Source organism: Charadrius vociferus, unplaced genomic scaffold (genome assembly GCF_000708025.1).
Source record: "Charadrius vociferus isolate BGI_N301 unplaced genomic scaffold, ASM70802v2 scaffold228, whole genome shotgun sequence".
Taxonomy (NCBI): Eukaryota; Metazoa; Chordata; class Aves; order Charadriiformes; family Charadriidae; genus Charadrius; species Charadrius vociferus.
In genome coordinates, this window is record NW_009649864.1 from 3,474,504 (window position 1) to 3,487,603 (window position 13,100).

The window sequence follows — 13,100 nt, forward strand, 5'->3', positions numbered from 1 at the left end:
GCAGTTGGTGCTTTTGCTGTTTTCCTTCCAAATTGGGTACCTCATGCTGGAAATAATTTGACCAAGATTACAGAGGGTGTCTGTGATAAAAACAAGTGGGTGCTTTGGAAGAGTGTAGCTCTTGGTTATCTGCTTAGACCATTCCCTATCTTTTTGTATTACTGTGACTTACAGACTTAGTGTATGTCGCAGTTAACTGAGTGGATGCCATACACAGTTCTTTGTAGCAACAATGTTTTCAACATAAAAAGGAATGATATAGTTTGACTGACAGTTAATTCCTTGTGTTTTTGTGAGCTCAGATACAAGTGAAAGTTGTTGCTTACGTAAATGAAATTACCTCAATTTTTTGATGTCTAGGTCGTTCAGAAATTTAATGCACGTTGGACCACAGATGAACAGCTTCTTGCTGTGCAAGGTATGGCACTACAAGTGTATTTGTACTTCAGTTGGTAATAATCAAAACTCTGCTGCGTTTCAGAGCTGTGTTTCCCTTCAGTGGCTAATGAAAGATTTTGACATTGCTGTCAAAATTACTACACATACTAATGCCTGAAGAATGGAATTGAACAAGGAAACTGTATTTCCCCATCTCCACCCCCCCTTTCCCTCCCTGGGCAGTATAAACTGCACCATATAAATGTTTGCAAATTATCTCTGCTTGTCCAAGCTTTCAGAAAGTGAAAATCTACTGCTATGCCCTTTGCCTGCCTAAGTTCTTAACTAGTACAGGCAGATTTACACAGGTCTTCTAGATTTGTTTCTGCCCATCTTTACTACACCTCTATTTTCTTTTCTTCTCCAGGGCTAGTCTTAACTGTGTCTCTTGTCCAATTTAGACTTTTTTTTTTTCTGGATTAATCTGAGAAAGGCTTGAAACCTTACAGAAGTTCAGCTTTGGATCTCTTTTACAGAACCAGAGAATGATGGGGGTTGGAAGGGACCTTCAGAGATCATCACCCCCTGCCAAAGCAGGTTCACCTAGAGCAGGTTGGACAGGAATGCATCCACATGAGTTTTGAATATCTCCAGAGAAGGAGGCTCCACAACCTCTCTGGGCAGCCTGTGCCAGTGCTCTGTTACCCTCAAAGTGAAGAAGACCTATTGCCCCTTGTACTGTCTCTGGGCACCGCTGAAAAGCGGCTGGCCCTATCTTCTTGACACCTGCCCTTTAGATATTTGTCAGCACAGATAAGATCCCCTCTCAGTCTTCTCTTCTCCAGGCTAAACAGACCCAGGTCCTTCAGCCTTTCCTCATAAGAGAGGTGTTCCATTCCCTTGATCATTTTTGTAGCCTTCAGCTGGACCCTCTCCAGTAGCTCCCTGTCTTTCTTGAAACGGGGAGCCCAGAACTGGACACAGTACTCCAGATGTGGCCTCACCAGAGCAGGAGAAGGATAACCTCCCTCGACCTGCTGGCCACGCTCTTTTTAATGCACCCCAGGATACCATTGGCCTTCTCGGTCACAAGGGCACATTACTGGCTCATGGTCAACTTGTTGTCCACCAGGACTCCCAGGTCTTTCTCTGCAGAGCTGCTTTCCAGCAGCTGTGCCAGTGGCTGGGGTTATTCCTCCCTAGTTGCGGAACCCTACATTTGCCCTGTGACTTGAGCCTGATTTGTGGTCTTTGTGGAAATAACACATTGCTTTTGTTTTTCTTTTTGTTTCTTTTAGCAATCAGGAAATATGGCCGAGACTTTCAGGCAATCTCTGACGTGATTGGAAACAAATCTGTGGTGCAAGTGAAAAACTTTTTTGTAAATTATCGACGTCGTTTCAACATAGATGAAGTTCTACAGGAGTGGGAGGCAGAGCACGGCAAAGAGGAGACAAATGGAACTAATAGCCAGAAGCCTGTAAAATCCCCTGATAATTCCACTAAAATGTCCGAAGAGGAAGATGAGGTAAATCCAATTTAAAAATCACATAAAATCCCCAATTTGAGCTGAGTTCAGATAGATGTGTGTACGTATATACTCTTTGCAAAAGCTATTTTTGACAATCTTCAATCTGAGCATATTTCACTTCCTCTGGATATACAGATTCTGGTACTGATTTTGGGAATTGGGAATTCCAGACATATATGAAAGTGGAAAGAGAACAGTTAATTTGCAGCCCTCTGACAGTATGTGTATCTGATCAGCACATGGACATTTTAATGCCTTTTGCTGCCGAAACCCCATACGTCTTTGTCTCACTTGGACGTTTTCCCTGCACTCAGTTCTCCAAGCTGTTCTAGGTTTGGCTTTGTGGGACTGTACAGCCTTCTGAGGCAAAGCTCGCTCTTTCATTCTTGACGATGGAGTGGTTTCACTCAGGGGAAGGGAAGAAAGCTATAAACAAGGCGAGTGTGTGAAACTATTAACTCTGGAATTACCTAGAGGCAAAGTTTCATTGATTTTTTACAGCAGTTTCTGTGAAGACAGAAATTCTAGAAACAGCCTCTCCTTGATGGAGCTTCACAGAGTTAACACTTCTCCAAAGACAATGTGTGTTTAAAGTTAACTAAGAGACCATAGAGTGTTTAAAGATGAAAGTTAGTTACAAAAATGTAATATTAACACAGTCTTGCAAAAGAAAACCCCGCTAGAGGTTTGCATGTTAAATTTGTCTGATCTAGGACTCCCTTTGGCCTAATTTTATAAGATAGCTTGGCACAAAAGCTCTATCTTCTAAGTGCAAGCACAGTCAACAGCGTAAGGCGAATTTTGGTCTCACATGGACTAAAGACTTCTCAATGTACTGCAGCTTTTTGTTGCCCTGACTATGGTTGGCTCACTTGTACGTTGCTGTTCAGACATTGAAAGAGCAGAATCATAGAATGGTTAGAGTTGGAAGGGACCTTAAAGATCATCTCGTTCCAACCCCCCTGCCCTGGGCAGGGACACCTTCCACTAGATCAGGTTGTTCAAAGCCCCATCCAACCTGGCCTTGAACACCTCCAGGAATGGGGCCTCCACAACTTCCCTGGGCAGAACTTCGTTGCTTCACAAATCCTAATAATGTGTTATTCAAAGATGCTTATATGTGGGGACTAGGTCCAAAGGTACAACAGATGAACAAAACCAAATTCAAAAAACTTGTCTTCTCAGAAGGGTGTGAGTGAAATTTTCCCACTCTTCCAGAAGTGAGAGGTGGAACAAAGAAGCAATGGTACCAGTACATAGCCAGCCAGTTGAAAGTCAGGTGGCTCATGTCAGTCTTTTCCTGTGACCAGTAGAGTTGTGTTTGTTGGCAGAGCAGTTTCTTTTCTCTGAGCCCTCTGAGATTCTTCCTGGCTTCAAATATACCCTTGCTCCTGAAAGGCACAGTCACAAAAGGGGGGTCTTGCTTGAGATAGGAAGAAAATTGTTGTAGGTTCTGCTGGAGTGTGCAGATGTGGAGCAATGAGGATCCCAGTTAAGTTAGCAGAGGAGGGGAGGGGAAAGTGGAGGCATGACAGCAAAGTCTGGTGAAGCAGCTATTGCAGCAGCAGTCGCGATCCCCAAACTAGCGATGGAAAGTGCCCAGGCTGGAGCCAAGCAAATGCTGAGTGGTGGAAAGGGGACCAAAACAATAGGTTGGTGGGAATAGTTGCAAAGCCCAGAGAAGCGGCAGCTGTTGCTCGAGTCAGGCGGTTCATTGTGTCCTGCAGTACAGTACGGGATGAGGGCAGAGCCTGCCTGCACTAGGCTGACGCAGGCAGGAACCAGGCAGGGTGGCAACGAGCTGCCAGCCGTGACATACCATGTATGCTTTATACTAGCACCATGTGGCTTGTAGTTCTTGATGAAGCCTATTCTGGACAGTAGGAACTGATGTGTCACGGCTGGGAGGAGGAAGATGCTGGCAGCATGGAGGGGATTTTAACTAACCAAGCCTGCAGCTTCTTATAAAAATGCACAAGGAAGGGACACAAGGGTGTTGCGCAGGGAGCATCTAATGGCCACTATGTTCTCTGAGCACATCGGACATTGTCTCTCAGGCTGGCTATAGATGTAGTGCTCCTGCCTTCAGAGGTAACATAAGCACAGTGCTGTCTGGCTGCCTGTCTGAGCAGTTCTGGGGGCAAACTGAACTGTTATTGGGATTATCACATAAGTGATCTATATGGGCTAGGAGGGAGGTTCCTGGTCCCTCCTGAGCTGTGCAGGACTGTGCAGCTGGTGCCTGCTCCTGAGAGCACTTGCACAGCTGGCCTGTCAAGTCAGGTGGACTCAGTCAAGAGTAGCCAGGAGAAGACTTTGCTGGCCTAACGCTGAAGTCCCTCAGGTGCTTTCTCCCCTGGTGTGCCTCGTCTGCCTGGCTGCCAGCCTAGTAAAAGCTTCGTCAGCCCTCTGACTGCTCTGGGCTTTCCCCTTCAGTGTGTTTTCATAGCAAGCAGCCACAGTTCCGTTTTTTGGTTTGGTTTTTTTTGAAGGGGGGAGGTGAGACTGCTGATTATAAAGCAGCCTCAATTCCAGTCTTAATTCTTGTATGTTTATGCTCCCAACAAATACCAGTGTGGCTCAGAATAGGGGAAGCTGCTGCGATTCCTCCCATGTGCCAGGGTTGCCTGTTTTGTCGCTTTCAGTACTGTGGATCTTGGATGAAGTTTGGAGATGCAAGAAAGCCTATGTGTATTCATTTTTTAAACTAAACGTCTCCTTTTTCTTCCCCCTCCCCCTTCCCTCCAGGCTACTTCTGTTCTTGATGTCAGATATGCATCTGCTTCGTGAGAAGGTGCTGTAGCCTAGAACAATTTGTGTTGACTACTGTGTTATCCAGGATATCAGGTATTAGCAAACCTCAGACAGCCATCTGCATCATATCTGTGGACAAGCAGCTATTACCAAAAAAAGGCAAACGCTTCCAGTCCTGTGCTACATCTGCCTTAATCTCCCTTCATTCCTCCATACTGCCTCCACTTTCTTTCAAAAGCACCCAGGTAGCTCAGCTCTCCATTTCATCAACGTCCTGCTTAAGCATGGGGACTTCTAGAACCAGTAACACCCGTCTGTAAATTTTGACCAACCTGCAAAACAAGGAGCTCCTTAGCAGCCCCACAGTAACTCTACACGTTAGGAGTTCTTATAATACTGGGTCCGTAGGGTATAAGTACGTATTGCTGCATGGCCTTGTGGTCTCCGCTTCCTGTGTATTCTTACGATGACACTATTATTAGCGAGCTTTCTATAAAGAAGAGGCCTGTGCACATGCCAGTGGTGTCAGGTTTGTTCTGAAATGACAAGGCATGTTAATGAGCAATCTTGAATAATGCAAAGTGATAGGAAATGTTATTTCTAAGGTCTGGTCAGTCCAAGGTTGTAAATGTAACTCATTACACTTCTGGTTTGTGCAATTCTTTCCACTGTATTTGTGTGTACTTGCTTCATAGAAAGCTCCCTAATTGAGCATTTTATTCATGTATATTTTAATGGCTTTTATTTAGTGCAAAAGGGAATACGTAACCTGAAATTGTTTGATACGCTATTTAACCCCTGGCATTCAGCATTTGCATTGTAACTTGTTAAATGAGTGCTACACAACTTTCTTTTTCCTGATCCTCTGCGGGATTAAGTCAAAACAACTTTCTCTGGTGCCTCTCCTTTTGGAATATGTGCCTTTTTACATTTGGCTACCATAGGTCACTTTCTGTCCCGGTGTCTCATTCCTCTTCAGAGCGCTGTTTGCCAAAGACATCAAACTGCTTCTCCCACTGGAAGTCTGGACGAGGGTTGAAGCACAAAATTCAACCTTCTGGTAGTCTTTGGTCTCTCGGAAGTTTAATGGAGAAGAACTCGGTTGATTTCATTGGTCATTTTAACCCTCCTGAAGCACACATTGCTTTCATGTTCTGAACCAAAATATGCAATTTAAAATCTAAGAGGTGCTTTTCCAAATACTTGGTGCATGCAGCTTTCAAATCCCCAGCCCTCTGCTCGGATGACCTGTGTCGTGGCCTACCTAGCTGGCTTCAACTGGAGCTGTTCTTGAAAGTCCTGTATGAGGACTTTGCACCTTGAACGAGGTAGTTGCTGACTGCCGAGCAGACAGTGTTCAGAGAAGCTAGAAGCAGCAGTATTACTTCTTTTCTAGTGGAAAGCTGCAAAATAACACTAGTCACAAAGCATTTAAAAATGGTTAATTTAATGATGTTGGAAGAAACCATCAGGTGTCTTTGCAGGTGGAAAAAAAGGACCTTCTTTGCCTCTCTTCTTCTCCAGAGGCTTCAAGCCAAGACGGCACACAGCAATGTATGGCACCAGCCTCTTAACACAACCCGAAATGAGCTAGTCCATGTCCTGGCCTGCAGCTGAGGTGCTGCAGCTCGGAGTCTAGCCCTGAACTTGGTGCTGATGTTTGAGCTGCTGGGCTGTGCCGTATTGTGTGCCGTGATGGCTCTGGTCCCTGTACCTAAACGAGGTAGGCTGATGCCAGCTGGCTAACGGAGCCGGCTCTGCCTGCACCTCCTGCAGTGGAGACACGACCCAAGGAAAGGCAGGGGGAGGCAGCCTCGTGTACCGCTGAGGTGGTCTCCTCCCTGGGCCTCGTGTGAGGAAAGTAATTCAACATCAGAAATCAAGCAACAACACACAGGCGAAGGAGCAGATAGGCATTTCTTAGGGCGAGCTGGAGTGTGGGGCCCAAAAAGGGCCTTTTCAGCCACTTTGCAGCTGTTTCTGAACAGTTTCATTCTGGTAGCTCCAGAGGGATCCTTTGAGGTGGTGGGAGGATGGAAGGGAGCTATTCCCTGTCCTCTGTTTTGGAAACCTGTAGTCCCAAGTTTGTGGCAGTGTCTCTACAGCTGTTGATGTGAACTGGCGGCTCTATCGTGGCCCTGCAGAGGTTCCTTCAGTCCTGTGACAGTTGGAGTTGGGAGTCTCTTGTGGGAAAGGACACTAGTCGTTAGCCAGTGTGAATTAGGGTTAAAGACGGGCAAATAGCACTGTGAATTCAGCCGACAGTCCTGGTGTAAAGCAATGCCGCTCATTAGAAATACTCTAGTATTAAACCTCCTGCTGGTACCAATGCACGGAGATGGGTCCTCGCTGGTGTGAGAGGGTTGTGTGAGCTTCCAGCCCAGCTGGTGAAACTCATCAGGAGAGGCTTCTGCTGGCGAGTTCAGTTACCTGTGAGGACTTTTTCCATCGGTTTTTGCCCTCAAATCTGTCCATCTTATGATCAGAAAAGTTGTGTTTTGGCTTCATCCCCAAGGGGTAAGGGGAAACATGTATAATTCATGATATTAGGAAGAAAAAAGTTGTTTAATTACTTTTCAGTTGACTGCTATCTTATTGTAGTTGATACATACAATATAATAGCACTGTATTTTAAACGTTTAGTTTTTTACAGTCTCTTTAACTATCTTTTTAAATGCGATAAAATCATTTTAGCTTTTGAAAGTTTAAATGGTTTGGTCTTGTTTAGGTGAAGACCCTCTTTTTCTTTTTTAAATGGGTCAAGCATTAGATACATCAACTGGTTGCATTCTAATTAGAAGGGTCCACAAAGATAACTGCGTAAGACAGAATATTCACTTAAATTTTGTTTCTTAAACTATCAATGTGAATGTCATAATTATATATATTTTGTGGAAAATGGGAAATTATTTCTCCTAAGTATAAGTTATTGTGCAAAATATGGTATCGTTAAAGAAAATGATAGTTTAAGTTTTAGTTTTAGAAATCTTAAAGATATAAAAGTGTATTGCATATGCATAAACAAATTTCATTTGTTCTATTTAATTTTTATGTAGTTGTGTAAAGTGCTAGGTAACTTCTTTTTTCGCTTATCCATTAAAACAACCTTGTTACTTGAATATTCGTGTTTAACTGGTTTGAAACAGTGATCAATTTTTGTAATATAATCTTATAACCAAGGGAAAAAAAAAAATACATGCCTCAGTTGTGCTTAACAATACAGCAACAATGTACAATCAGATGCTTAAGACCATAGTAGCCATAACTGGTAGTGCAACCACAATGGTTGTGTCTTGATATATTTAATACCAATGGGGATAATGAATTCTTAATATATTTTTACAAGTTTGCAACCAAGAAGACCCCATAAATATCCACTAGAACACTTTTTTAATAGTTAATATGAGTGAAACTCTTATTCTCTTGAAGCAATGTCCTGACAAACGTTTTTCTTTCCTGTACGAATACATCTGAAACATTATGTATTAAAATACGCTCATTGTCACTTTAAATTTCAGTTTTTATTCTCTAAATCGCTAATATGCTGTTGGTATTCTTGCACACCAAATATGAGCCAAACAGTGCATTACACTAACTTGATCACTGGATTTGTGAACGTAAATCTCCAAGTCAATGAAGCGCAAAAAAATCGTAGGAGATTTTTCTGATAATGCATCTTTTTCAAATCTGTATAAAATTATGCATAGCCCATTCAGCAATGAGTGGCCTGATATTTACTCTTTAAAAAAAAAAAAGAAAAATAATTTTTTTATTAGCTCCAGCTTGTCTTCAGCGAGTCAAAATCTAGTGATCTTGTGCAATGCCCCTAAAGCAAATACTTTCTGCCACTCCCTGGATTAATGCAGCTTTTCCTGTTGATAGTAAAGCACAATTGCAGTGAAAGTTACAGTTCAGAAGATGGAAGGTCAGTATAGTCTATGCATGTTGTATAATAATGAGTGTTTACATTCATATTCTCCTAAAATAAAATTTATACTGGAGTGTATAGTATTCCATTATGTAGATTTTATCAATTTTGTTAACTGCTTATAGATTGCTTAAAAGAAGTTTTTTCAAGATTTTAAAAGATGTATAAGGTTAAGTTTGCAAATATAATGGAAATGCTGTATAGCTTTTGAAGTGATGAAATACTCGTTGGGATTTTAAAGAAAGTATGTTGTAATAATGCTGTTGTAAGTAATATTTTAAATGTCTTTTTTGCCTGTTTTCTATTATTCAGCACACTTACTGTGATGAATGTTCATAGCATTATAAAATTGCTTAGCCACTGAAAAGTAACATTTGGTTTTGAATTATTTTACTGTATGAGGAATTCTAGTGGGGTAAATTCCTTTGTGAAATTCTACAAAATTCATTTTTCTATGATTTCCAATGTTTGCCGACATCAAATAAAATTTTTTCAAGCCATTGATGTAATAAAACATGTAGTAAAATGTTATTGATGTAAAAGGTGGTTCGGATACGTAATTGATCCCCTACCTTTCCACGCTTGGTCAGGAGAACTGACCGGGGCTTTGCCCCTTCCTGCATGGCACCGTCTGCGCGTAGGTGTCGTCGGAGCGCAGGTGAACTACTGCTGGGCAGAGTCCCAGTCTTGGGGGTTTTTCTGATGGTGTGGTGTATTCCTTCCCCTGAGCGTGCAGCCCTGCGAGATCCCCGCAGTCCCGCTGGCACGGGCAGCGCCGTCAGCCGAGGGGCAGCGCTGTTGCGGGGCGGCTCTCGTGTTTGGGAAGCGGTGGTGGGACTGGGATGCTGGCTGGTCTGGAGGGGGCAGAGCTGGAGCCTAGCTCCTAGGGCACAGATGGGGACTAGCTGACAGTGTCGTCGCTAATGTAATGAGGACCTGAAGAATAAAGTGCTGTCTGCTGCAGGCAAAGGGTTAGGACTTGGCTGTACAACTTAACAAGATCGTCATCTTTGTCCTGCAAGGAAAGAAATGCGATTGAAATACACGGGAAAAGGCATCTCTTGCCCTTGAAGCTTGGCAGTGTGTAGATGTTGCTAGCACAGGTGCTCAAAATGGCAGGAAACTTTGCACTGGGCTTGAACCTTGGGATTTTCAGGGAGGTAATAGTTTCTGTCTTCACGTGCAGGGTGCAACTAAGCATGAAATGCAGAAGCACAGATCAGGGGTTGCAGGGCAGTTAGGGGAAAGCTGCTTTGTGTTGCCTTTTTGCGTTCAGCATGAGGGGTACTGGCAGCGCGCTCTGAGCCGGGGCGTTAGCACAGAACAAATGATGAGGATGTTTTCTGCTTTGCTCGCATGAACTACCAGAGCACAAGATACTGTGGTGGGTTCCAATGCTGCCGTGTATGAAGGGCAGGAATTAGTTGTGCCTTTCTATATTGTAAAGCAAGGCGGGGATGTGGGAGATGGGCTTGGGGTTTTGGAAGCACAGAGCATTTTTAAGAGTTGAGGGTGTTTCCTTACTGGAAAGCATCTTTGCAATTTTCCTGGTGATGGTTTATACGGTACCAGTATTGTAAGGTTGTGATCCACTTTTTTTAGCAGAGTTGTTTGACTCGAAGATCTTTCAGCCTGTAACCTTCCATACAAACCAGCCCTTCTTGCCCGTGTGTCCCCCCAACCCCAAAGTAAAACAAAGAGAAACAAATAAAGAAGGAGCGTCCCCTCCGTCCGGGCGGGGAGCGTAAGCAGGTGAGGAAGTGGGGACTTCCGCTGCCCAAACACATACCTGAGGAATCGCTGGAAGAGTCCAGAAGCAAAGGTAAAGTGGTGGTCATGCTCCTGTTTTTACAGTCATGGGTGCTACATTTCTACCTGGTAATGGTGTGTATTTGTAAATGGGAACACAGTGGTGAGCTAATGCTGAATGGAGTTAAAATGGTGTATTTAGTATTCCTGATAGCCAGTTTCCTGCATAACCAGATTGGTATCCGGTAACTTCCAGTGTTGACATCTTACGGCATCAGCACTCCAGCAACTACTGTGGTTTAGACTTTAAGGTTTGACCTTATTAAGCTTTGGACCTCAACTAAGAATGGCAATACATGTATATGGGGAAACCTTCGTATCCAGAACACATGCGTGTGTCTTCCAGGCCTTTCCCATCTCTGCAAGCTGCGGAGTATGAACACAGCAGCACTGAGCGCTTCTCCCGGAGGATGGGAGCCGCCTTGCAGGATGCAATAGGAGCTGGAGCTCGGGCTGAAATGGAGGAGTTCAGTGTTGGTGCTGCTTGTGTGCTGAGATCTTAATCTAATCTCTAAGTATCAGCTTTATGAAATAACAGTATAAGCATGAATTTTATCTCATAGACCAACTTCTAGTCTGAAAGATACAGCATGATGTTTGAAAGAGAACTGGGTATCAAACCTGTGATCTCATTCCCCTCTAAACCGTGCTCTGGCTTATCCACCAAAATAGTCTTTGAACTAATAAGAGCAAATGTAATTTCTGGTCTTGCTTTTAGTAAACCATAAACAAAATGTGCAGGTATGTAAAAACAAACAAACCAACCCAACCAAACAGAAACAAAACAAAAAACACCCCCCAAAACTCAGGAAAGGGCCTGCTGGTAGCAGTAGGAGAATTGTTCGGTTTTGCTGCAGAAGGGCTATAGCAGAGAATTACTGTAAAATATTAAAGGAACTAGTTTCTGAAGTCAAGAAGGGAAATCTTGAGGACAGTAGCATACTTCTATCAAAGATGGAGAAATCACCTGGAAGTTTCCCCTGCTGAAAGGGTAGAAGTTTGCACGGAAGGTGGCTGCAGGCGCAGCCTAACAAGGGCAGCAAAGGGCAGGGACTTTTAAGATTGGGGAAAAACATCGGTGAGCCGAGGAGTTTACACCGGGGAGATCAGGAACTGGGAGTAAGAGGAGAACCGAGATGTGCCGTGCTGACTTCTGTTTGTTTCCAGCCAGAGACGATGGTGGGGGAGAGGTTGAGATAGTGGTTCTGATTCTGGATGGATTGGAACAGGAGAAGGTGTGTGGGATGATGGAAATACAATGTGCATACGTGAACTGGGAGGAACTTTCCCCTGTCTGCATGCTTTGGGGGAGCAGATACAGTTTGTCTGACACCTAGCACATGAAACTGGATGGCTTCGCAAGACCTGAACAAGCTTTTAAAATGGAAGATGATACTATGCGACTGACAAAACTGAACTGATTTCTGAAAGAAAAAGATGAATAGGAGATCGGGGCAGCTGCGGACTTTTTGATACTGCCTTGTGAATTCAAGGTTTAGAATAAGTCGTGATGGAAAGGAGAATTAGGTGAATTAACAAAACAGAAGAATGGGTGCGATGGGTTTGCTAGAGAAAGACTCGTGCCTGACTAGTCAATCACGAGGTGCAGGATTCATCGGTGGATACAGGTATCGCTGCCTGAGCTCGCTGTCCAGAATCCCTTAGAGAGAAATAAGCTTTTCTAGGGTATAATTAATTCAATCCTAAATTAGATGTTGAAAACTGATCTAATATATTACATCCTGAAAGTGCTTTTTTCTCACCTTATTATAGATTGCAGGCAGAGCCTAGGGCTCTGTCTGGGATGTGGAAGCTGGGCATTAACCGCACGAGTGCCGTGGCTGCCTGGGCTTAGCCCCAGGAGAGGGCAAGGACTTTGACCCCTCACCGCAGTGCCGGGCATTGTACTTCCAGTGAGACGAGGAAACGCTGATGCTTTGAAAAGCTCCTCTGGGCTATTGTGTAGATCCTGGCTCATCCTCTGCAAGACAGGTCTGCCCGAGCAGGTGGAAAGGCACCCAGTGAGCTGGGCTTGCTTGGGTGGGTGGAAGAAGGTCTGGGGGTTGTGTCTGTTCTCTGTAAATGACACCCCGGGGGTTGCAGGTTATAATAAAGGCGGTGTTGATCGGAGAAAAAACTAGGCTGGATTTTAGTTTATCCGTAGCCTGAGGTGATTCTTCCAGGTTTGGGGACAGATGTCTCCATTAATCCTAAACTCTGAATAGGATATGATGAGGGGGAACGGCTTCCAACTGGAAGAGGGAAGATTTAGATTAGATATAAGGAAGAAATTTTTCACTTTGAGGGGGGTGAGGCACTGGCACAGGTTGCCCAGAGAAGCTGTGGCTGCCCCATCCCTGGAGGTGTTCAAGGCCAGGCTGGATGGGGCTTTGAGCAGCCTGGTCTAGTGGGAGGTGTCCCTGCCCATGGCAGGGGGGGGGGAACTCAATGATCTTTAAGGTCCCTTCCAACCTAAACCATTCTGTGATTCTGAAAGTATGCAAAGGAGGTGCCATGGTTACTGAGCTGAACTCCATACGGCAGAAGATCCCAGCTCCCTGCTCCTTGGTACAGTAGAGTATTGGGCAAGCTCTGTTTTGCCAGGTTGCTCCACCCTTGTGGCCCAGCTGGTTTTCTTCCACTGAGAGAGTAGTGGTGTTGAATCACAGGGATTTGTACTGTCAGCAGGGCCACAGATTC

At 44.2% G+C, this 13,100-nt stretch overlaps 1 protein-coding gene across 1 annotated transcript in view; it reads left to right on the plus strand.

Moving 5' to 3' along the window:
• RCOR1 (REST corepressor 1) overlaps positions 1-5,221 on the plus strand; it is a 150,926-nt gene extending 145,705 nt beyond the window's left edge. The window contains exons 10-12 of the mRNA XM_009891091.1: positions 361-418; positions 1,677-1,906; positions 4,658-5,221. Coding sequence (XP_009889393.1) covers positions 361-418; positions 1,677-1,906; positions 4,658-4,699 — 330 coding nt within the window. The 3' untranslated portion in view covers positions 4,700-5,221. The remainder of the gene's footprint in view (positions 1-360; positions 419-1,676; positions 1,907-4,657) is intronic.
• Positions 5,222-13,100: the final 7,879 nt, after the last annotated feature.